This window comes from Micropterus dolomieu, linkage group LG01 (assembly GCF_021292245.1).
Source record: "Micropterus dolomieu isolate WLL.071019.BEF.003 ecotype Adirondacks linkage group LG01, ASM2129224v1, whole genome shotgun sequence".
Taxonomy (NCBI): Eukaryota; Metazoa; Chordata; class Actinopteri; order Centrarchiformes; family Centrarchidae; genus Micropterus; species Micropterus dolomieu.
The window spans coordinates 37,719,274-37,741,789 of record NC_060150.1 but is presented as its reverse complement, the minus strand read 5'-3'; the positions used below and the strand labels follow the sequence as shown (position 1 = coordinate 37,741,789).

General features: G+C 40.2%; 3 protein-coding genes across 5 annotated transcripts in view; 2 read left to right on the top strand and 1 right to left on the bottom strand.

Annotated features, from left to right (window-relative positions):
• nphp3 (nephronophthisis 3) overlaps positions 1–325 on the top strand; it is a 34,341-nt gene extending 34,016 nt beyond the window's left edge. For both annotated transcript variants that reach the window (XM_046068903.1, XM_046068913.1), the window contains one exon: positions 6–325. In XM_046068903.1, the coding sequence (XP_045924859.1) occupies positions 6–120 (115 nt within the window). In that variant the 3' untranslated portion in view covers positions 121–325. The remainder of the gene's footprint in view (positions 1–5) is intronic.
• Positions 317–9,761, bottom strand: LOC123982939 (U2 snRNP-associated SURP domain containing). 2 transcript variants are annotated; one of them, XM_046068926.1, is made up of 26 exons: positions 9,613–9,761; positions 8,654–8,752; positions 8,431–8,545; positions 8,135–8,259; positions 7,962–8,032; positions 7,748–7,836; positions 7,577–7,612; positions 7,388–7,470; positions 7,086–7,251; positions 6,782–6,993; positions 6,326–6,369; positions 4,032–4,136; positions 3,861–3,927; positions 3,583–3,746; positions 3,302–3,464; positions 3,124–3,203; positions 2,916–3,003; positions 2,663–2,800; positions 2,343–2,532; positions 2,173–2,253; positions 1,988–2,039; positions 1,735–1,882; positions 1,511–1,621; positions 1,286–1,413; positions 994–1,179; positions 317–835 (listed from the first exon to the last, which is right to left on the bottom strand). In XM_046068926.1, the coding sequence occupies exons 1-26, from the start codon at positions 9,685–9,687 to the stop codon at positions 700–702; spliced, it is 2,952 nt and encodes a 983-aa protein (XP_045924882.1). In that variant the 5' UTR covers positions 9,688–9,761; the 3' UTR covers positions 317–699. The 2 variants fall into 2 exon arrangements, with proteins under 2 accessions (XP_045924882.1, XP_045924891.1); XM_046068935.1 differs by lacking the exons at positions 6,326–6,369; positions 7,086–7,251; positions 7,388–7,470; ... (5 more) ...; positions 8,654–8,752; positions 9,613–9,761 and having other exon boundaries at positions 6,782–6,960.
• Positions 9,762–10,448: 687 nt separating this feature from the next.
• Positions 10,449–22,350, top strand: pcolce2b (procollagen C-endopeptidase enhancer 2b). The gene is made up of 9 exons (XM_046068948.1): positions 10,449–10,789; positions 11,058–11,166; positions 11,647–11,902; positions 13,084–13,208; positions 16,229–16,365; positions 16,456–16,619; positions 17,891–17,974; positions 20,632–20,799; positions 21,182–22,350. The coding sequence occupies exons 1-9, from the start codon at positions 10,656–10,658 to the stop codon at positions 21,310–21,312; spliced, it is 1,308 nt and encodes a 435-aa protein (XP_045924904.1). The 5' UTR covers positions 10,449–10,655; the 3' UTR covers positions 21,313–22,350.
• The last annotated feature ends 166 nt before the right edge of the window (positions 22,351–22,516 follow it).

Genomic DNA, 22,516 nt, shown 5'->3' with positions numbered 1-22,516 from the left:
CTCAGGTATTCATATGTGCGGACTCTACGCATTGCTGATGGGCCAGATGAAGTCCACCTCTCCTCCATTGCTCATCTTGAATTAAGGGATCAACTAAAGAAAGCACATGCCAAGCTGTAAAGTAATGGCCATCACATGGGCACAACAGCTTCACTAAATTGCAATTTGCCTTAACAAAAAAGCAGCATTTTCAGTTGCCATGAACCATTCTGCTACCAAATTACACTAAATGTAAGTAAATGACTGATTTATAATTAGTTGTATACATTTCTCTGCAGCCTGCTTGAACTGAAATCATTCCATTAAAAGTTTGAGGTAAAAATGACACTTCTTTATTAGGAATTACTTTTAATGTGAGCTACAAAAACAGAAAATGACCGTATGAATATGACTATTGTCATCACACTCTGTATGGGTGTGGTCTACCACATGGATGAATTCCATTTGGAGGTCATGGGGGGAATCAGGACACACAAGCACATTATTTTTTTTGTACAATATAAAACAGCAATGGCTCCATCCATTTGATACACCAGATGGCAAACCCATGCAGCACCCTCCACTCTTCATTGTCTATACATTAACTTTTGGGCAGTGATCATCAGCTGCCTTATCAGTCAGTCAATCTTTTATACAACACGGCGCGGAAAAGGAAAGAGTGGGGAGGGAGGAGAATCGGCTGGGTTGGAGGAAAAGACGTCAGTGTTTGCTCTTCTTTGATTTTTTGTGAGACCGGTGAGGTGACCTTGATTTAGAGCGGGACTTCTTAGCGGATTTCTTGGGTGTCCTGGAGCGCGACCTCCTGGATCGTTTAGGTGTGCGAGGTGAGGGAGACCTAAAGGGGAAAAACATGACTATTCAGTTACATCTAAATGTTTTAACTCAGAACCCTACAACAATTCATAAAGAAACTGATGATTGTAAGGTAAAGAGTAAGTTAACCAACACCTGGCTCTAATGACATCAGGAGAAGAACTGGACAGTTAGCCTTACCTCTTGGAGGACTTTTTGTTGCTGGATCGCGGGGAGTCTTTATGGGAAGTGCGGGAAGATGTGTCTTTAGAGTATGAGCGGTCGGAGCGTTCTGATCTTTCGGACCGCTCTGAACGCGGTGAGGATGACCGGCCTCGTCTGCTGCTACTCCGCGTTGGGCTGGGTGACCCACTGTGACGCCGCTTCCTATCAGCCCAAGGGGACAAATGTCTGTCAGATAGGGAATCACATTTCACAAAGCACACTCCCAAATACTAGACCTACACCTTTACTGGCCAACTGGTTATCTCACCTGTCTTTTCGGGTTGGCGTGTCTTCCTTCTCTTTTTCCTTCTTCAAGTCTTTCAACCTGGTCTCAGCTTTCTCCTTCTCTTTCTTCTCCCTCTCTTTCTCCCGTTCAAGTTTCTCCTTTTCTTTTTCCTACAGTAAAACAATAAATGACCCAGATTTTGCCTTTCAATTCCTGTGTTTTTGTTTATATCATATATAGAAAAATCTGCAATGCCTAACTCAGTACCTTTTGTAGTAATTTGTCCCTGTAGTGCTCCACCTGCTCCTGAATACTCTGCCCAGGCTTTTTGGGCCTTTTCCCAGACTCCAGCTCATCCTGGAACTTCATGACCTTAACCTGGGTGAACAAAACCACAAAAGGAAAATGGTCAAAACAATGAATTGAATATATACCACTAATATGATGTGCTGGTATGTATAGCATGGGGGTTTGTGGTGTTTGTACAGTACCTCTATCTCTCTGAGCTTGGTGCGTTTCTCCTCATTCATTTCAGACATCTTGGCCTTAATATCCAAGTCATCTCTGATGGGGTTGGAGAAGCTTTGATTATCTTCTGAGCGAGGGCTCCTGTCATCATCGTCACTGTCGCCCTCATCCCTTCAGAATTGAAATACAGTTGTTTGTTTTTTTTAAAAAAAGTGTCCATTGATGTATTTGCAGAACGCACCATTATCCTCATAAGAAAGCACACACAAAACTCACTTTTTTGTTTCTTCTGGCTGCTCAAATATCTCCCACTTTGAAGTTGTCACAGCTAAGGAGCAAACAAGACAGCATAACTGCAACTACGAATGCATACAACAGAACTGGTGGCAACGATTATGTTCTGAAGTCAAAACATTTCAATGATGTAACTTAGTAGTTTGATGCTACTTAAAATGTCTCACCTTGAGCTTGTAACTCAGACTCGTCCACTGCTTCCCATTTCGAGGGTGCTACCTTAAAGGTTGCCTCCTTGGACGGATCCACTTTAAAAACCAGAGAAATCAGCCGTAAATTTAGTCACTGTAAAAGAACATTTTATACAACATCCTGTGTTAATCTCTGCGCCACTCACAAGGTATTCCATCTATGTCTTCTTCCATGGTCTTGATAGGGACACCATCGAGGTCATCCAGGGGGGCTCCATCAATAGGAGCCCCATCAATGGGCCCTGCGTCAATCGGCACCCCATCCACATCCTCCAGCAGACTGCCATCTACATACTCCCCTATTGGAGCCCCATCAATGTCCTCTGCCGGCTCAGCCTGGGCCAAAGATGGAGCAAAAAAATTCAAGTTAGGACTGGAGTAACTGTTAGGAAAGGTTTTGAAGCAAAGTTATTATAAAGAGAATTTTGAGGCTATTGCAATCATCAGGTATTGTTACATCACTTACCTCCACAATAATGGCAGGGGGTTCCTTCTCTGCAGACAGATTAACTAGACCCAGGAAGATGTTCTGCAGCTTGATAAGGAAGGGGTCCGGGTACACAGCCCAGTCCTCCCATGCCCGGAAACATGACATTACTCTTTGCTGCCACAAAGAAGAAACCAAGACAAGGGTTAGTCGAGTGATATACTGTAGGTGACAAACCACTTGTGTAAATTATTGGATTTAGTTCACTTAGCGCGATTTGGACATTTGGTACCTTAAAGTTCTCACTCTGAAGGTGGCCCTGTATCGCTTTGTAAGTTGCGTTGAGATCTGAGAAAATTTGGCAGAGCTTTGCCTCAAAACTGTTGAAGAGGGTAAGAGCATTAATGTGAATCTGAAACAGAAGTAGGGACTTGGGTATATCTATTTCTATATAAATCTACAGTGCTGTGGAATATAGGAGGACAAGTGACACAACTTACTATTTTCTGTAGTAAGACGCATTGGTTACTTTGGCAGAAGAGTTGTACAGGACATCAGAAACTAGATATAACCGTGCAATCTGAAATGTACAGAAAATGTGAATTTTTAAACTTTCTACCACAGAACTTGACATTTATAAATGATACTGGTCCTTTTCTTAGCATCGTTATATCTTGCCTTCTTGGGAAGAGGGGTTTTGAGGATGGAGAGAGACTCTGTGACGCACTCCACAATCTCTTCAGCTGCTTCGGCGTGGCTGAGACAAAACAACATGGCTTCTGCTATGTCGCCCCTCCTGGGAGTCAAACCACGCAGCATCTCCTCTAGTTTGTCCCGTTCTCTGCAGAGATGAAGGGCAATTAGCTGTAAATCTAACAGCAGGGCCGCAGCAAAGGTTTGATGACTCACAAGATGATACAGTTTAAAGCCAAAATGCATAAAAGGAAATAAAGTCTTACTCTTCCTTCAAGCAGCCTTTCTTGCCCGCATCCTCCTCTTCCTCCTCTTCCTCCCCATCATCATAAGGACCATGGAGGTATGGATTAAGAGGAGGCGGACGCCACAAAGAGCCATTCTTAAACATCCTAAAGTCCTCTGTTTTCCATTTGACTGGTGCTTCACCCTGAGCAAGTAATAATTTACAATTAATATCAAAACAAACCCTGACTGGGCTGTGACACCACTGAAATGTAGTGTTGATTTTGTACTTGAGCTGTTTTTAAACATAAAATCAAACCTGTAGTATGGTGTAGAGCTTCCACCGGTAGTATACATGTGCCGGACTCTGGTTCTCAAATAGAAACCTGGAAGAAAAAGAAAACAAACATGAGTATACACATCGTGCCTTTGCAAAACACTGCTAAAATTATAAAAAGGTGATACATTACTGGTTTGCAGTTGCACTGACCTGTACATGGGATTGTTGATTTCTCTGTTCATGATCATGGCTTCAAACATTGGGCCTTCACGCACCACAAACTCGATCATTCGGTGGATGAGAGAGAGCAAATTCCTACAAGAAAAACACAGTTAAAGCAAACGGATTCAGACTGGCCGGACCCTTGACCACTACAAAAAGCTGTCTGTTTAACTTATGCTTGGTGGTTAGACACGCCGAACAATTTGTCTCTCGAGAGGCATGATGCATTGTTTTACAAAAAAAAAGAAATGTTGCAGAGCAAAACTGCAGTCACTTACAGTAGGTTTTAGCTGAGAAGTGCACAGTCATGATGATGCCTGCTATAATGCACCTGCCAGAAGACGTCAACGACTCAGCCAAAGATATGCTATAATATCAATTTGTTACTAATTTACTATGAAGGTTGTGGGGAGACATATCTTGTTAGAGAGACAACTGTCAGAGTGGCACGTGACCAGGCATAAATTAAATGCAACTGTATATGCCTCTGAGCCTATATATAAATATATATATCAATGCATAAATGCTGTTAAAGATCAAAACTTCAAATGACAACTGATGTTACAGTAATACATTTATATTAGGATTTTTTTAATGAACAATTTAGATAACAGTAATTTTTTAAAATTTCATGCCTGTGTTCTTTAAGGCTACAGCGCAACAGGTTTTAATTACATTGCACTGCCTGGACCCTTTCTTTGAAGTCTTCCTAGATTCAATTTTCACAAAAGTGAAGCTGAAGAACTTGGAAAAGTAGGACTGAGACATTGGACAAGGCACTGTATTAACTGAAAAGTCTGTCAATACAGTGTCTTTCAATTCCCACTCACTGCCTGACTAATGTGAAGTGAGGAAGAACCAAAGCAGTATAGGATTGTTGGCCTAGATAGGCTTAACATCTACTGGTAGAGTTGGTAATGACTGAATACAGTGCAAATGGGATCACTTGAGTTCTTTTGTGACAATTTTGGGGAGAAACATGGTGCAGAGTGTATACAATTAGCCTTAAGTGGCCAACGAGACAAAGGATGTCTTTCATTTGACAACACAGATCACATTTACTTGTATTGGAGCCGATCGTACCAATGCCGGGGTAAAATTCAGTATACTTTCCCAATCCATCCCATGAGGCTTTTCAGGTCCCTCGCTGCTGCAGACAGTTCAACTTGTGCTGCTCACCAAGGCCAATGTCAAAGGTCATATATAGACTAATACTGGCAGGTTTGGATTTGTTGGCAGGAGCCAGATTTACTGAGCTCCCGATTGTGACAGAGGCCAAGGGGGTAGACTGTCTGAGTGAGCAATGGTCAGAGAGCAAGATTTCACAACTACAGATCTAGAATCAGCAGACTATGTACAGACAAGGGACAAATTAAAAGGAAAAATCTGAATATATATATTTTTTTAAATTGTGGAAATACATATCAAATGCAGCTGCCTGCATGCACCAGGGTTTACTGAATGCTTTGGTGAGTTTGAAAATGATGTGAATAAAATGCTACAGCCTTCTCCAGTTTCCCCACACATGTAACATTTTGGACCAACATGCAAGATGATGCTCTCTACCACCATCTTCATAGTATCTTCAATTAATAAATACTTCAAATCTTTTTAGTGATGTCAGTGACTTGCTCTGGTGCTATGTGCCCTTTTGTTATGTCTATGTATGTTAGTTTTTATTTCTCTCTTCTGTTCTCAGGTCTCTCTTGCAAAACAGATCTTGATCTCAATGAGATTAGCCGATTAGGTAAAATGTTGTATATTTAAATGAGGGAATATCTTGTGAAGGGATGGTGTCCATCCCTCCAACAGAGTTCCATAGACTTGGCAAGGAGGCACTGAAGCTGTTCTGGAGGCTCGCGGTGGACTGACAGACATACTAAGACACCATCATGTTGGGTTTTCCTTTAATTTGTCACCCATCTGTATGAGTAACATCTCACTATAGTTTAAAAACAGCACAATTAAAATGTTGATGTATGGAGTAGAACTGTGATGGACTAAAGTCATGATGTTTGGCTCTAAACAGCACATTAAACACTATGTTTTTTCAACTTATTTAAAAAGGAAATATGAGTGATGGAGGAGTGTGAAACCCTTGTCGGTCAGTATTACTCTGTCTACTAATATGATGACATTGTACAATAGCCTCAACCATTGCTCACCCATACTGACCAGCCCCCTGTAGCATGCAGTGATCAACTGATCAGACTTTTAGCTTCATTATGGGATGTTTTTGTTGCTAAGTTTGTACACCAATTTAAAATAAGAAAAACATGTACCTTTCTGTTGGGATAACCACTTTGACTATGGCTTGCGACAGAGTCTGTATATGAAGTCACATCAGATAATAAACATAGAATGTGAGTATTGTTAAAAGGCAACAGGTGAAAAATATAAAAAAATGCATTTAAAAAGTGCAAATAGACAACAACTTTCCTTTACTGCTGTCAGTTTTACTAAAGGCCAAACACCCCTGACACGGTATTCATTAACCATAAACACCTCTCTGTAACACTGAGCATTTTCCACACACACTAACATTTCATTATACCCACTCTTTTATATACAGTGCAAAACTAATTTAATTCAGTCAACAAGACTAAAAACTATCACTAACAGAAACTTGGATTTAAACCTATACTGACTGACATCATAAACGCTAACATCTTACCAGCTGAATTAACAAAACACTGCCATATTCCATGAGATAAACCTAGGCTGACATGCTAAGTTACCTTCTCAAACTCCTCCTTGTTTTTAGGTGGAGGAAGCAGGGGAGCATTGGGGTTCTTTAGCCTCTCCCGGGGCTGTGCGTTGAAGGGTAGGCCAGAGGGAGGTGGTGGGAGTGTGTGCTCCATCATGGAAGGAGGGATGTAGATGGGGTGGGGTGGAATGGGCACACCTTTTCCCCATCCTAATTTCATCTCAAAGTTCATAATCATCTTTCCTGTAATGGGAGGAAAACAATTCTTTATTTATAATCACTAGAAAGAACACAAGTAATTTATTTATTTAACATAAAGAAATGCAGCTTTGTACCATTTAGGTTCTTGAGCGCTCGCTCAGCATCCCTCCTGTTCATGAAAGCCACAAAGCCACAGTTCCTCTCTCGAGCTCTCTCCTCGTCTGTCCTCGGCCACATGATCTTCACACTGGCCAGCGGGCCATAGCGGCCAAACTCTTGACACAGCATTTCCTCATTCATCTATAACATAAGATAAGAAATAAAATTATTACTTTATAATTAGACACTTGGAAATAAAGGGCATAAGCAGCACATTTCCATTTGGAATTTAGAGTCAGCCTAGTGTGTCAACTTTGTTGTCCAGATATTAAATCACCTGTGGATTGATGTTTCCGAGATACAAGTTAGTAGTGGATGGGTCTCCAACGTCATGGGAACCTGGCGCACAATCATCCAAAACTGCAGAGACAGAAAAGACAGAAGGATTTCCTACTGCAGTCTGACAGGACAACATATTCTCTTAGCAAGATGGATATTCACGGCCACTGTATTAAGTCAAAATTACCACTGGACGGACGGTTTCTTCTTGAAGAACCATCCGCTAAAAGAAGCAGAAAAGCAGTATAAATTTTGTTTCAGGGCAAAAGTGGACAAAGAGGGTGGAAGTTAGGCGTGCAGGAGAGGGCCATTTCAGGCAATGTTAGTACATGGAAAGTGCAGCTTAAAAGACACTCACATGAACGTCTTCCATCCGTGCCCGAGAGAGGTTCGAATCGACTAACACGTCCTTTCATCTTGTGTCTTTCATCCCTTTCCTCCTGTATTCTGCAGGAAACAGAATGTAACACAATTAAGCACAAACTATGTTCAAATTATTACAAGTTTAGTACTTTTTCGTTTCCAGCACCCTAAACAATTAAAATGTGTCACATATTTGTTTTGAAACTTACTGTTTAAGTTCTTCTTTGAAAAGCTCCAAGTTGCTCTTCTTCTTTTCCTTTTCAGTACTTTTCTTCAAAGACTGAAATACAGATGTAGAAATGTTATTAGCACACTAAAAACAAAGCATTACTTCCTAAAGCAGTAATAACAGAGGCTTCTTGTCACCTTTGATAGAACTTACATGTCTTTTGTCTAACGGTAAAAACTGAGATGGGGTTTCCAAAGGCAAGATGCTTTTCGGTTGTGTCTCAAAACGTGACTTGGGCTTGTACAACTTTCCTTTCTTCTCATCAGAAGCTGCCTCCTCTGAAATGAGAGAGAGAAGAGTGTCTTTGTTCTGAATTCCACTACAATTACAGTAGCATTTCACTTTTTCCCCAAGTCACAGACGGAGGATGGTGCTACCTGTGCTTTAGCCCTAAAATATTAGTCATTCCATTTAGGAAATACACAATGTAAATAATAGAAATCTTGTACCTTTTGTTGCATTTGCAATACCACCACGGACAAAGGCCTTGACTTTGCCTTCCCCTCCTCCTTCAAAGGCAGCAAGAAACTCCTCATAAATCTCTGCTGCTGCCCGTTCATCCTCCTGATGAGATAAACCAGTGTCAAAATAAATAAATACATACAAATGAATGCATCTTTACAAAGAGTACAACAAGTTACCACAGATCTCAAAAAGAAAGCCAAAACTTACTTTTTTCTTTATTTCATCTTGTTCCTTTTTGCTTAGGGTCCTCTTGGCCACTGCCATTTTGCCAATGCTGAAAGACTTCAGTTTGCTTTCAAGCAGCGCCTGTCGATGTAAACAAAGCATGGTTGGCTTTCAACAGGTATTTTCAGAGTAACGCAATCTTTTTTCCAAAATGTGGGTGCACATAAAACATTCGGCCAGGACATCACACAGATCACGACTGCTCCAGTTGAGTTAACGTTAATGTTGATGCATGCGAAAACGTGACAGTTGTGTTGACAGGTAACGTTAAAGCGGGGGTTCATCAATGTTACCGTAACACCACTCAAATCACACGACACTGCAAAGTGGGTTGTGTCCACTCGTAGTTTGCAAATGCACAAACTTTTGATGGTCATCCTGTAAGCTGCATTTATAAGATATTTTCTACTTAGTTGCTGGCGGACATCAGGAAGTAGCAACAACCGAGTAAACTTAGCCACAGGCCTAGCAAGCTGGTATCTGCTGCAGCGCCACCGACTGAATGCACTGAGCGGGGAATGACTGTTACAAGGAGCTATGGCTGACATTGTGTTAGGCCCGAGTTCATAAATATTGAATTTCATATTACTAAATTCAAACATATATCAACGAAACTCCGTTCTGAAGACTAGCTATGTCGGTATCAGCTGGTTAGCTGAGCGAACAATGTTCCTTTCTGGGTCAACTGCCCTGAGTAGTCCTGCTTGTGGTGGCTACATCGTTAGCTTAGCTTAGTTAAATTAGCCAGTGTGGTCGGAGAGCCAAAGGTTAGCTTCAGCGCGTTGGTAGTTAGCTAACACCGTTGCGCACACTCGTAACTCTGGTCTCTTGCAGGCTACAAATATGTTAATAGTTAAGGTTGTTCGGGCATATTATTATTTACATTGTTTTCAACACAGCAGATATTATCTAGCTAATGCAAGTACAAACGGTATATTCACCTTAGCACTAGCTTTTTGAGAGCCACCAGGCGTTCGGTCCGCCATCTTTTGTGGAACTAAAATAAAATCGATCATCGATTAGAAGATAGCGCCAAATGTGAAACTCCAGGCGACACAATCGATCACTGAATCGGTGATCGCCACCTTCTTTTATAGTCTATGATAGCTACATTTATTTTCTCTGTGACTCTTTGGGTTGTCATGTTTACATGCAAATAAAAATTTAAAAAAAAATATAAAATAATTTTGAGAGCCAAAACACGATCTCGTTTTAGCGTTACAGGGTCAATTAAAACATCAAACGTTATTCCAATTGTTTTATTATTATGCCACAGAGTTTAAAGGCATTTGTATCTTCGCATTGCTGAATAGGTAGCATAATGAATCCAGTCGTCACCTAGCTCAGTGAACTATTTATATACTTGTGCTATAATGAAATAAGTAGCTACTAAGTATTGCTTGTACCGTTTTAGTCCACCAGATGGTGCTCTCGTTCTTTATCGCTCTCATTCAGTCTCTATGTAGTACAGTGGAAGTCAATATCTGTTAACATGTGCATATCACAGCCTACGGCGATTTCAAACACCTATTATAATGATATTTCAGCTGGTGTAAAAGTGACATTCCTGACAGAGAACAGGCCACAGCTGTCCTCCCACGATCTGGTCAGTTAGAGGTCTACCACACTGCAGGCACTGAGTTGTGTGATCTTTGATTTTTATAAGTCTCTCTGCCATATGTAGGCTAAATGGCCCCTGTTGACTGGAATGCCAATTCATTCATGACTTCTTTAGTTTATTCATGCCACCTCCACCACCAAGTTTTTTGAGGCCAGGTGCAGTATGAATCTCATGCGCGACCTCACACCCTCCCAGCGCTTCTTTAATGGTTTTTTATTTTTTTGGAAAAAGTAGCAGCCAATGCTGCGTCCCTCCTACCACACAGAACAAACCCTATATTCATCTGCTCCAGCTTGCAGTTACTGAAACTCCCCGCAGGACCTCCCGGGTACTTTTCCCCCACCGTTTGAGCAGCTGAACACAATGCCATTCATGCCACGGGGCGAAAACAGGCGAAGCGCCTGCTCCGTTAACCCAACAATGTGGAGAACATGCAGTATTTTTTGCGCATGGAGTCTACTGTTCTTGGCAGAGGTCTGTGCGCAGTCTCAGCGGAGGTACACCTTTATTTACAATTTTTCCCCAATCAATTTGAAAGCTTTGTGAGTGAGCAAGGTGTCAAGGATCTCATGTAGCCTGCGAAGCAGCGTCAGTGAGCTGGAGTTTATTTCGAGGAACATTCTGCAGTCTGGGCTGCTTCCAGTCATGGCGCATTGGCGATTAGTTAAATCAACGTGTCATTAACATTCATACATGTGTATTGTTTTAACACATCATCATCATTTGATATTTGGAATACAGAAAACATTCTTTCCCCCCCTCCAGACCGACCTTCACATGCGGAGGAAGCATTACAGGGGAATCTGGAGTAATCGGGAGCCAGGGGTACCCAGGAGTTTACCCTCCAAACACCAAATGTGTGTGGAGAATCACAGTGAGTCCAGTTTCATATTCACATGTTTTACTTTCCTCTAGGATAGTGATGATGATAACATTGATAGTTATAGACTATTAATTAAAAACACAAAACAGCTGTACAATATAAGTGTGTGATACTCTTTCACTACCCCAAAACTCCTGAGTTCCTTCTAAAAATACTTAACCACAGTCCCTGAAAGGCACAACTGTTTCAATGTACAGTAATGGCATGGTGGCTCCATGCCATTACTGTACATTGAAACAGTTAAGCTGATAGTATGACTGGAACCAGTTGCCATTTAGCCTGCTGTATACAGTAAGTCAGGCTTACTGTTATATGTTCTTATTATCTCCAATCACAATGTTTTACTGGACATCATTTGAGTAACAAGGCAGTATCCAGAGTTGAATATCTATTGTGATATTTCATTGGTCTCAGTAATAATGATGCTTCTTTGAAATTAATCCTTAATGCCCTCTGTAAATTCCCACCCAGGTGCCTGAGGGAAAGGTGGTGGTCCTGTCATTCCGCTTTATTGACTTGGAGAGCGACAACCTGTGCCGCTATGACTATGTGGATGTTTACAGTGGCCATGTCAGTGGGCAGAGACTTGGTCGCTTCTGTGGGACGTTCAAGCCAGGAGCCCTTGTTTCCACAGGCAACAAGATGCTCATGCAGATGATATCTGATGCCAACACCGCTGGGAGTGGCTTCCTGGCTGTTTTCTCTGCTGCCCACCCACATGAGAGAGGTAGGCAAACATGGAAAGAAAATTAGTTTTCGCATGCTCGCTCTTAATGTTGCTGTCCTACAGCTACTGTAGGTACACAGAGACACATGGGACTATGTCTCAGTCATGACTTCATCCCATAAAGAAATCTGATCTGGCCTGGGAGCGTGTCTGTTTGGGAAGGGGGTGTCAGTCTTTAAAAAGCAAATTAACAAGGTTGTTTAACATAAGTCACTTCAGAGAGGTCATTGCATGGTACCACAATGCCCAGACAGAGATAGAAAATTTTTACTTCCTTAAGTAGATTTAAGCTCTTGTCTCATACTGTGGATAACCTTCAAGGCATGCAGACACAAAGTAAAACAAAGGAGGTATAGTGTTTCTTCGGCTCAGTAAAAAACAGTGACCTTTGGGGATTTCATTTGTCTGAGACAAGGCTATGGGTTTAAAGTCCCGTCATGTGGACAAAAAGGGAGGTATGTCTTAACATCTCTCGCAGTATGATGTGGAATTTCTCGCCAACATATTTTGGAGCACTTCGGTAGAAGACAGAGGGTCAGAAGTATCACTTAGAGTTGAGCAAGCCTCTTTCTCTCTGCAGGGTTGCAAAGTCTCGTCTACTGTTTTTGTGGAATTTTAATGGCTGGTTCTCTGTACCCAAGGAGCCGCCAGCTCTAAAGGACAATGTCTTACACAATAGATGGTAGCAGATAGACTGTTACCATGCTGTCTCTGAGTGTTGACAGAACTGTACAGCACAACATGTCCTCCATTCGTTTAGTGTCTATTTCTGTCTCTTACTAAATTGTACTTCTTTAGCGATGTTGGAAAGGAAACGTCTCTGTAAGTGTATGTCACAAGGAAAACATGTCCTCAAGGATTCAGCTCTTTAACAGTCACAACAGCTTGTGTAATCATTGAACTGATGTTCCACAGATGCTTGACGGAAACTTTGTTTTTTTAAACCGTTTACAGCACGGGACTAATGACTGACTTACTTTTTAGGGTGCACATAATGACAAGGAAGGCAATGATGGCGCCTATTACAGTAGACATGTGGTTAATTGCAGGATCATATAATGTACATGCCATCCCTGCCTTTAAAAAATTATGAATAAGATCTGGATCGTTTCCTTCAAGGAGCCGGAATCATATTTTGCAAATTATTCCTATATAGATTAACATAAGTTATTGCTCCACAGGGGACCAGTATTGTGGAGGCAGATTGGACAAGCCCTCAGGAACTTTCAAAACTCCAAACTGGCCTGAGAAGGACTACCCAGCTGGTGTCACCTGTTCCTGGCACATAGTGGCACCAAAGAACCAGGTCAGACTGTTCAAAATGAATAAAACTTAATTTTAGTAAAAGTAAATTCTGGTATGAAATTACTGGTAGGTAATTGTTAGGAATACAGATTTAGGTTGTTTTTGTTTATTTAACAGCTAACCTGGTAATAGTTTAAAACATAGACACCAAAATCATTCATGTGTCCACAGCAGATCATTAATGCTCCGTGCTAACACACTGAACAGAACCTAGGTGAGATGTTAGGGATTTTGCATGAGTATATGTCACTGGCTGAACAAATTAGCCTCACTGTGAAATAAAGCATAAAACATGTATAACAAGTTACCTCAGATGTCTTCTTAACGGAGAACTCACAAAACATCAAAGTCTGTTTCAGATCTTGGGGAATGCTGATGCATATGTGAAGCAGTTGTATGAAGCCTTTTGTGGGTCCAGAGAGCTACATGAAGTGGGACAAAAACCTATTTTTGCGAACTCATCCTACACCGTTTTGCCAATTGATGCGAAATGTTGGCAGGATCTTCTATGGACTTCGCTGATCAAAAGTTATCAAAATAATTTTGTTCGTCAATCCATTTTTTCAAATAATTTTTTACTTTTTTGTCTTTATGTACACTTTTACATAAATGCTTGTAAATCAAAATTGGCTTGAGCTATTGTAATCAAACTTGTAGCGTCTGTTCAGATGCTCAGTCCGCGCTTCGCTGAGCAGTCCTGGGTTATTCTTCCGCTAGGGGACACTACACTTGCAAAAAGTTTATACCTAGAAATTCGCTACATGGATTTGTACAAAATTCAGTTTGTACGATCTAAGGTCACTACTCAGTTGATGCATAAAATTTGGTAATGATTGTTTAAAGTGTGTGTGGCTTATCATAACAAATGTTAATTTCTTGACACTTCTTATTCCAAACTTCAAAAAAACTAAGAAAATCATCTGTACGTCTTAGAGAGCTGAATTCTTTTCAGCACATCTACTGATATCTGACAAATGTTTGGCTCACTGCAACCTATGGTCAATTCAGAAGTCAGTCACTCTGCATTTTTCAGAATACGCTAAATTAATTCAATTTAGTCAATTAACATCTATATCTCCACAAGTCTTTCTTCAAACGCTACCAAAATCGACACAGACATTCTCTTGATGACAGATATCAAATGTTTCAAAGGGCTTTCAGATTGTTCAAACGGTGAGTCTGCTGTGATATTCAATATCTTTCTACAACTTGTACAGTACTTTATACACAACATTTTCTTTTTGCTCAGTGTTGGATCAAATGCCACCAAAACAATTGACAACACACCCAAAACCGGCAGAATGATTTCAGAATTTTATCACCAACATTTTGACTGTTGTAAACTTTTTAAGTTTAAACTGCCAAAAATATCCAATTCTGTAATCACTGCCTCAACTTATGAGAAGATGTTTGGAAACATTCAGTAAGTCACCTACTTTGGGGATACAAAGGCCCAGAGTCCCCAGGTGACCAAGTTCTACTTGACAACAATGAGGTATTCAGGTCATAGTGAGTCAAGTTTTCCTGTAGTAGTTTATTTTCCCCATAAAATTTATTTGTCTCTGCTAAAAAACTAAGACACCCAGGTGGGTTCAACATTTTACCCACTGGTCAGATACATATAATGACACTCTATGACCTCAAGGTGATGCTGTAAAAATCAAGCTTGCGTTTCCACCATTATCTCAAAAAAGTCTTGGCTTCTAGTCTAAATTCTTTCATCATATTAATCTTTTAAGTCATCTGCATCTGGTCTTCTCCTCTGAAAATGTCAAATGTTGCATTTTACACGACTTGCTCAGATCCCGATCATTGCCGCTTGCGGCTATATTATTTTATTTGCTCTGGCAAATTCCCACTCCCATAGAGACAGATCCCCACCCGTCCTGGATCTGGTTGGGCTAATCACAACTGTTTATCTAAAATGGTGCAGGTTAGGGTTAGGATGACTGTACTAAGGAGCACAGTCTTATTGGTTGTTGAGGCATTATTGTTAACAACCAAGATGACTGCCTCTGTTGCTGAACTGTTTCTGTTGAATCTCTTATCACGACAGTATTAAACAAACTGGATGGTATTTTTTTCTAAAATAACAAACAAGTGCACTTAAAGCTTTTGTTGATGATAAAGATGTGTTTGGTAAGTTTAATTTACCAAGAACGCTACATCACACGTTTCATTGCTCTGACTGATTGTAGGTTTGCATTTGGTCTGCGCATCTGTACACGTTGATAAAGCCCCTTGAAAGCTGAAAATTATCTGAGAGGTTCATGAATAATTTATATTTGTGAATGTCCACTTCCATATGAAGAAAGCCTTCATGATGATAATAACTTTTGTAAAGGGACAGGAAGTTGCCTCCTTTCTTAACTTATTGGAATGTAGTCAGTTCAAAGTCCTAATCTTAATTTATTGGCATGAGAGCAGTTGAAGGGACATAATTCAGTATGTGTGTCAATCTTGCCACTCATGAAGTCCAGGTTTTTTAATGCTGTCAAAGTCATTGTTTTTGATAGAGACTGGCTGGGGGGTTTAAACTATTTACATAAACTATGCTTGTACCTTTTTTAGGAATAGATGACTTTCTCTAACAAAGCGTTGTAGCCAAGATTCTGTAGCTGTTATATGTCAGGGGACCCGCATGTGAGCAGTTTCCATGGGAACACAGTCATCAAGGTTTTTATCATACGGAAGTGGCCATGGTTTCATCTAAAGTTGGTTGGACAAACAATAGATACAGCCACGGTTTGAGTGGAATAAAAAAGATGACATATCTGGTTGTGCTGCATTGATTTTGTTCCTTTTTATTTTAAACTGTAGACCGACATTGTTATAGGACGGCAATGCTAAATTGGTGGAGTACTCTTTTTAGACGGCTCAATGTGTAATGGGTGTAGATGAGACTACATCATCCCACAAATGATAGGGTACACAATAATTAAACAGCCCACTCTGATAGCCCTATGACAAGCCTTTGCTTGATGAAAGAAGTTTCTCTGTGTGATTTGTTTCCTGCTGCAGATTATTGAAGTCAAGTTTGAGAAGTTTGATGTGGAAAGAGATAACTACTGCCGCTACGACCACGTCTCTATTTTCAACGGGGCAGAAATCAATGATGCCAAGAGAATTGGCAAATACTGTGGAGACAGTCCCCCAGAGTAGGTGATTCTGCCGTGAAGGTTTTATTTTCACTAAATCATCCATCCTATGAATTTATACTGCACCCCTTTGTCTGCATTTCTTTTCAGGCCAGTGTTCTCAGAGGGGAACCACCTTCTAATCCAGTTCCTGTCAGATCTCAGTCTGACCGCAGACGGCTTCATTGGACACTACAAGTTCAGACCAAAGAAATTCCCCACCACCACTATACCGCCCACCACTACCATACAGCCCGTCACCACCAGGCCAATACGTAGGTAGCAACTTTTATCTAATAAAAATCTCTATAAGACTTCTAACATCTGTATTTGTTGATGTAGCTATGAGACATATTGGCTTGTACTACTGGATTGTCTCGCTAACATGTGGGGTTTATCTTTCACTTTAAACATTAAAGACATCTGGAATCTGCTTCTGATAGCAGATCTGGGCAAGAAAAAAGTTTAGTGTAGCCTACTGCTAAAGCAAAAGTTAACCCCTTCATGAGTCATCTTTAATCTGCTTATGATTAAGAAATCTGATTCATGTGGATAAGTAGCATAGCTAACATCATTACAAATACTTTGTTTCACATAGAAATGGGTAAAAGTGGAAGACTGGAGACTGTAGGTCCTATTACAGATGCAGCCCCTAGCTGCACATGTTCAAACTCAACATATGCGAAAACTGTTCTCACATTTCTCTTATGTAAACTGTACGTGACATATGGTGTGTGTATACATACATACATATATATATATAGATAGATAGATAGATAGATAGATAGATAGATAGATAGATATAGATATATATGTGTGTGTGTATGTGTTTATATATATATATTTGATTTTAAACTGGCTAACAATAAGCTTAGTTTCTGTAATAAGGTGAAATACCTTGGCCATTTCATCACTGATAAAATGACAGATGATGAAGATATTTATAGGCAATGTCGCATGATGTATGCACAAGCCAATACTCTCTTACGTAAATTTAGTGCATGTACGGTTGGTGTAAAGATATCTCTGTTTAAAGCATATTGCACACAATTCTATACTGCTCACTTGTGGTCAAATTATAGAAAGGCAAGTTTATTGAAATTCAAAGTAGCATATAACGACGCAATGAGAATTTTACTCACAAGACCAAGACGGTGTAGTGCAAGTGAGATGTTTGTGGCTGCAAGAGTAAGGACCTTTCATGCTGTTTTAAGAAACCTAATGTTTAAATTCATGTGCCAGCTTAATGGATCACAAAATGAAATAATAATGGGCTTAATATATATATATATATATATATATATATATATATATATGTGTGTATGTTTAGGTTCTTTCCTTTATGGACTGTTTGCTGTCTGTAATTTTAAAAACAGATGTTCACTTGTCACATTATCTTGCTATTTTACACTGAGGCTGGGGAGACTCTTGTGTTACTGAGAATATTCTGTTAATAAACCCCAGTAGAAACAGATGCAACCATAATTTAACAGGCAAAATTACAGAGATTGTGTGTGTGTATGTGTGTGTGTGTGTGCCTCCGCAGCTCTGAAATACTCTGTAGCCCTGTGCCAGCAGAAATGCAAAAGACAAGGAACACTTGAGAGCAATTACTGTTCCAGCAATTTCGGTAAGAACAACAGTTACTTATTGCAATTTATTTAAATCACATAAGCTACAGTCACTGATTTGTTCCAGCTTTGATTATGTTATTATTCAACTTACCAACCACTCTAAACATATTAATCCTAAAACCTATACATTCTTCAAAGATTTACATCCTGATCATGTCACTATCTTTGCTCCTCTGATTTCTCACTGCGCATCTCAAAGACTTCCTTGATAGCCTGTCAGGAAATGAAGGGGTGTATACAGTAGGACACAGTTACCTCCCATGTAAACACAGACACACACACTCAGCCTCTGACTGCGAGTAAACTGTTAATAAATGAACACGTTGATTCAAGCTTGGCCTCCGTTTGCCGCTCTCCTGCTCCCTGATGTTTTCATCTCGGAGATGTTTACCGCATGTGTAAGATTGGCATTTCAAAGGGTTCACTTGGATTCGCTGGAAAAGGCAAGCGATGTGGTGGCGCATGTGGAAAAGGTCGCCCGTGTGATGTGGCGGCAGAGTCAGCACACAATATGTTGCATCACATCTGAATGAAGTGGAAAGATAGCAGACTAAAAATGGGTTGTCAAATCAACACTAAAAGTAATAACCATTGGTATTGTTTAATTTGATGATGTGATAAATGCATTTTAAATTGTCAAAAGCAGTTCACTGGTTTATGTAACAGTAGCATTAGATACAATAACATTACTGAAACAGGCAGTCCTCTGGCTATTCTCATCCCTGTCAGGAAATGAAACAGTATGTGATGTCCAGACATATTGGTACCATCAGTGTAAAGAATTCCCTCTCACCCACTGGCTCCACTATCACTCAGCTGCCACTGCTAAATGTCAGGTCTCTTCTACGGTGAGGTTGTCCAAACAACAAAACTGTATTTTTTAGTGCTTCTGGAGACCTGGTAAGACTAAACAGGAAATGACTAGAACTTCACCCTGCAGATTTCTCACACTAACAGCACAATGAAACAGCTTCTGTATTCCGGTTAAATTAACCGGTAAAATGACTTCTCGTGGAGTTTCACACTATTAATTTTCTGAACAAAATAATTTTGTAGTTGAAAGCACTGAGTTGCTACCTGTTTTCTCTCTATATTAGATGTTATTGGATATAATTTACTGTGACCTCTGCTCCACTGACTCACATGCAAAACACTTTAGCTGCCTGCTGGACAATTATGGTATTATACATTGTACTTGGCCTCGTCACAGGCAGAGTTATATCCTTGAAATGCTTATCTTTGAAAGTCTTAAAATTACAGTAAATGGTATCCTTGATGTGTTTTGGAGCTATTAGCCAATGGATGGTTGAGGAAAAAGGTCACAAGGGGAATGTTGAGAGGCTATGCTGTTAATTCACCATGACATCTTTACAGACAGGCTGCGCCTCGCTGACAAGACTTGAAAAGAAGTAGGCACACATTGTTCACATTTCTCTTAGATTATTGATGATAACAATAAAATAGCAGGTTCCCTTCACTACAGCTGTTTCTATGATAAGATCTCCACTCTAAATTCCAGGCTCCCTTTATGCTGGTGCGGTCCACCACTTTTGGTCCAGACTAAAATATCTCACTAACTATACAATAAAAATTTTTACAAGCAGCATTGTCCCCAGACAATGAATCCTACTGACTTTGGTGATTCCATGTTTTTTTCTCTAGAGCCACCAGCAGATTGACATTTTGGGCTTTTAGTAAAATATCTTGATTATTTTAACTATTGGATGGTTGGAAGTTTTCACTTATCCTGTGAAATAGCTCAACATCTACCAGATGGATTGACAAAAACATTTGTTCAGACATTCATGGTTAGAGGATGAATCCTACTGACTATGGTGACTCTAGCACCACCATGAGGTTCACATTTGAGAGTTCTTTTTAAATGTCTCAAGTATTGGATGACTTGGCACAGGCATTGATGCCTCCTTCAGGATGAATTGTAATACCTTGGGTGAACCCCTGGCATTCCACCTAGGGCCATCTTCAGGTCAAAATTTGGACTTGTCCAATACTTTGGTTTTTGACTAAATACATGCAAGACTGCTGACATTCTGACAACTGATATCCCCATCAGCCTCAGCTGTGTTGTGCTTAGTGCTAATTAGCGCATGTTAGAATGCTTACACCCTAAACTAAGATGGCGATCATGGTAAACATTATACGCATAAGCTTGTTAGCATTTTGAGTGAGCATGTTAACATGCTAACATGAGCATTAATGAAATGCAAATACAGCCTCACTGAGTCACTAGCATGGCTGTAGACTGTTAGTCTTGGCAATTGTCTGTCTGATATGAGTCAGTGACATCTTCCTTTTAGTTTGTTGGTTTTCCAGATTCCCATTATGCTGCTGTTGTCACTGTGCTTAAAGCTTTGGCTTTTGTTCTAACACACAGCCCAGAAACAGCTAAAGTAGTGATGATTTTGTATATAGAAATTAAAACTGACATCTATAGATGCTTGTCTAGGTTTTTATCCTTGTTTATGATTGTGAAGTTATGAAGTTTGTGAAGTATTGTGTAAATACAATGTTAACTTGAATTCTAGGGAAGGGCACATATTTTCTCTTTATGATGTGATTTTCAGTATTTTTGTATGTTTGATTTTATTTTTCATGACCTGTCTGTGTGTGTGTGTGTGTGTGTGTGTGACAGTGATAAGCGGGACTGTCATTACTGCAGTGATGAGAGGTGGAAGTATGTACGCCACTGTCTCCATCATCAATGTATATAAAGAAGGCAGCCTGGCCATCCAGCAGGCAGGAAAGACCATGAGCACCAAGATCATTATCCTGTGCAAGAAGTGTCCATTTATCAGAAGAGGTGAGTTCACAGTGAGCTTAAATTGGCTCACTGTTCTTGAGAATATTTTTTGATGTATGAAATCACTGTAACACAAACAATTATCATTGTCTCGATGATGATAATCAGTATGCAGTACCTGGTTGACTGTTTTCAGTAACTTATGGCTCTGAGTTTGCCTCCTTTGCTGTGTTGTCACGCTCAGCCTATAGCGCTTGCCCCAAAGTGTGAGGTGAGCGGCAGAACTCACTGTCCAAACAATCAGTGTAACACTAAATATGTTTATATGTAAGCATATAAACATATGGTATACAGACCTGCCTGAGATTCTGATATTTGGTCTCCCTGAATGTCTCTGCCGTTCCGCCACTGCATTCAGGTTTTTTTTGTGTGACCTCACCAGGCTTGAACTACGTTTTCATGGGCCAGGTGGACGAGGACGGCCGGGGGAAAATCGCCCCTCACCACTTTGTTATGGCGTTTAAGACAAAGAACCAGAAAGGACTCAACGTTCTGAAAAACAAGCGCTGCTGAGCTCCAGTGGCTCAGAGGTTCTCCACTGGACAGGTGTGCCTGAGGCTTAGCTGTGGATGGAAACAATTAAGAAAAAAAAACAGAAAACGATCTCCATCTCAACAACATAAACACAGGGCACAAAAACAAACCTGAGTCTGGATGCAGAGATACCAGCACAAAACATCAAATTAACATGATTCATTCAATTAGGGGCAACTCGTATTTTCATGTTTATCCATTTTGCTACGGATCACGTGTACTTCCACACTCTTTTATTAAAAGACCAGTTCCTTAGTCTGTTTGGCAACTTCAGATTAAATCAGCAACAAAATTAGTTGAGATTTCCATCCCTATTCTCAATGCATTCTCACTCTGCCTGGCCACATTCCTGCCATGCCCCTAGCAGAGAATTAAATTGAAGCCAGTAACAGTAGCCCCCAGTAGGGAGCATAGTAATTCGCAGAGATGTGTTTCCTAAGACAAACATGAATCAGATCGCTTAAAGTGTTCAGTGTGCACATCTGTTCTGACATCCTATGATTGCACCATTAGTTGAAACATTTTCCATATTCTGCTTTTCAGTTGTCTCCCTTTGAGGCTGTGGAGCACAATGTGATTTATTTAGTATGCATTAAACAAATATATCTGTCTGGCAGAATAGTGTTAAACATCATAAGCCTGATTATTATCCATAGGGTCACAGCTCGTTGCTGTAGTTTTAACAACCTGCAGTTCATTTTGTGTGTTCAATTCCAATGGACAAGATTCATACATTTTTAAGTGGTGATAAAAAGTGCAATATTTAATATATACATGATTCTTTTTAAAAAGATTTCTATAGATTTATGTGAAATAAACGAGGACCTACCTAGCTACTGCTCTTTTCTTCAGTTTGTGTACAGATGCAAAGCACCGGCATCAGCATACATCATTTACTTACGTTGTTTGTAAAGGCAGAGGTATGAAATGAAAGATATTTTCATATGAAAAAGTCTGTGAATATTATTTATATTTTATTGTTTTCATCTGCCCAAATAAAACTCCTTTTTAACGGTTTCCTTTTGTTTGCCTGTCTTTATACAAGAACCTTCAGCTGGAAACCAAGGAATGCCAAATAAGATTTGTATTGGTCTGTTGAGAAAAGTCAAGGCAATTCTGCTCTGCTAAGCATGAGAATGGATCAGGTGTGTGCATGTGACTCTCATGTTGACAGGCCGCTGGG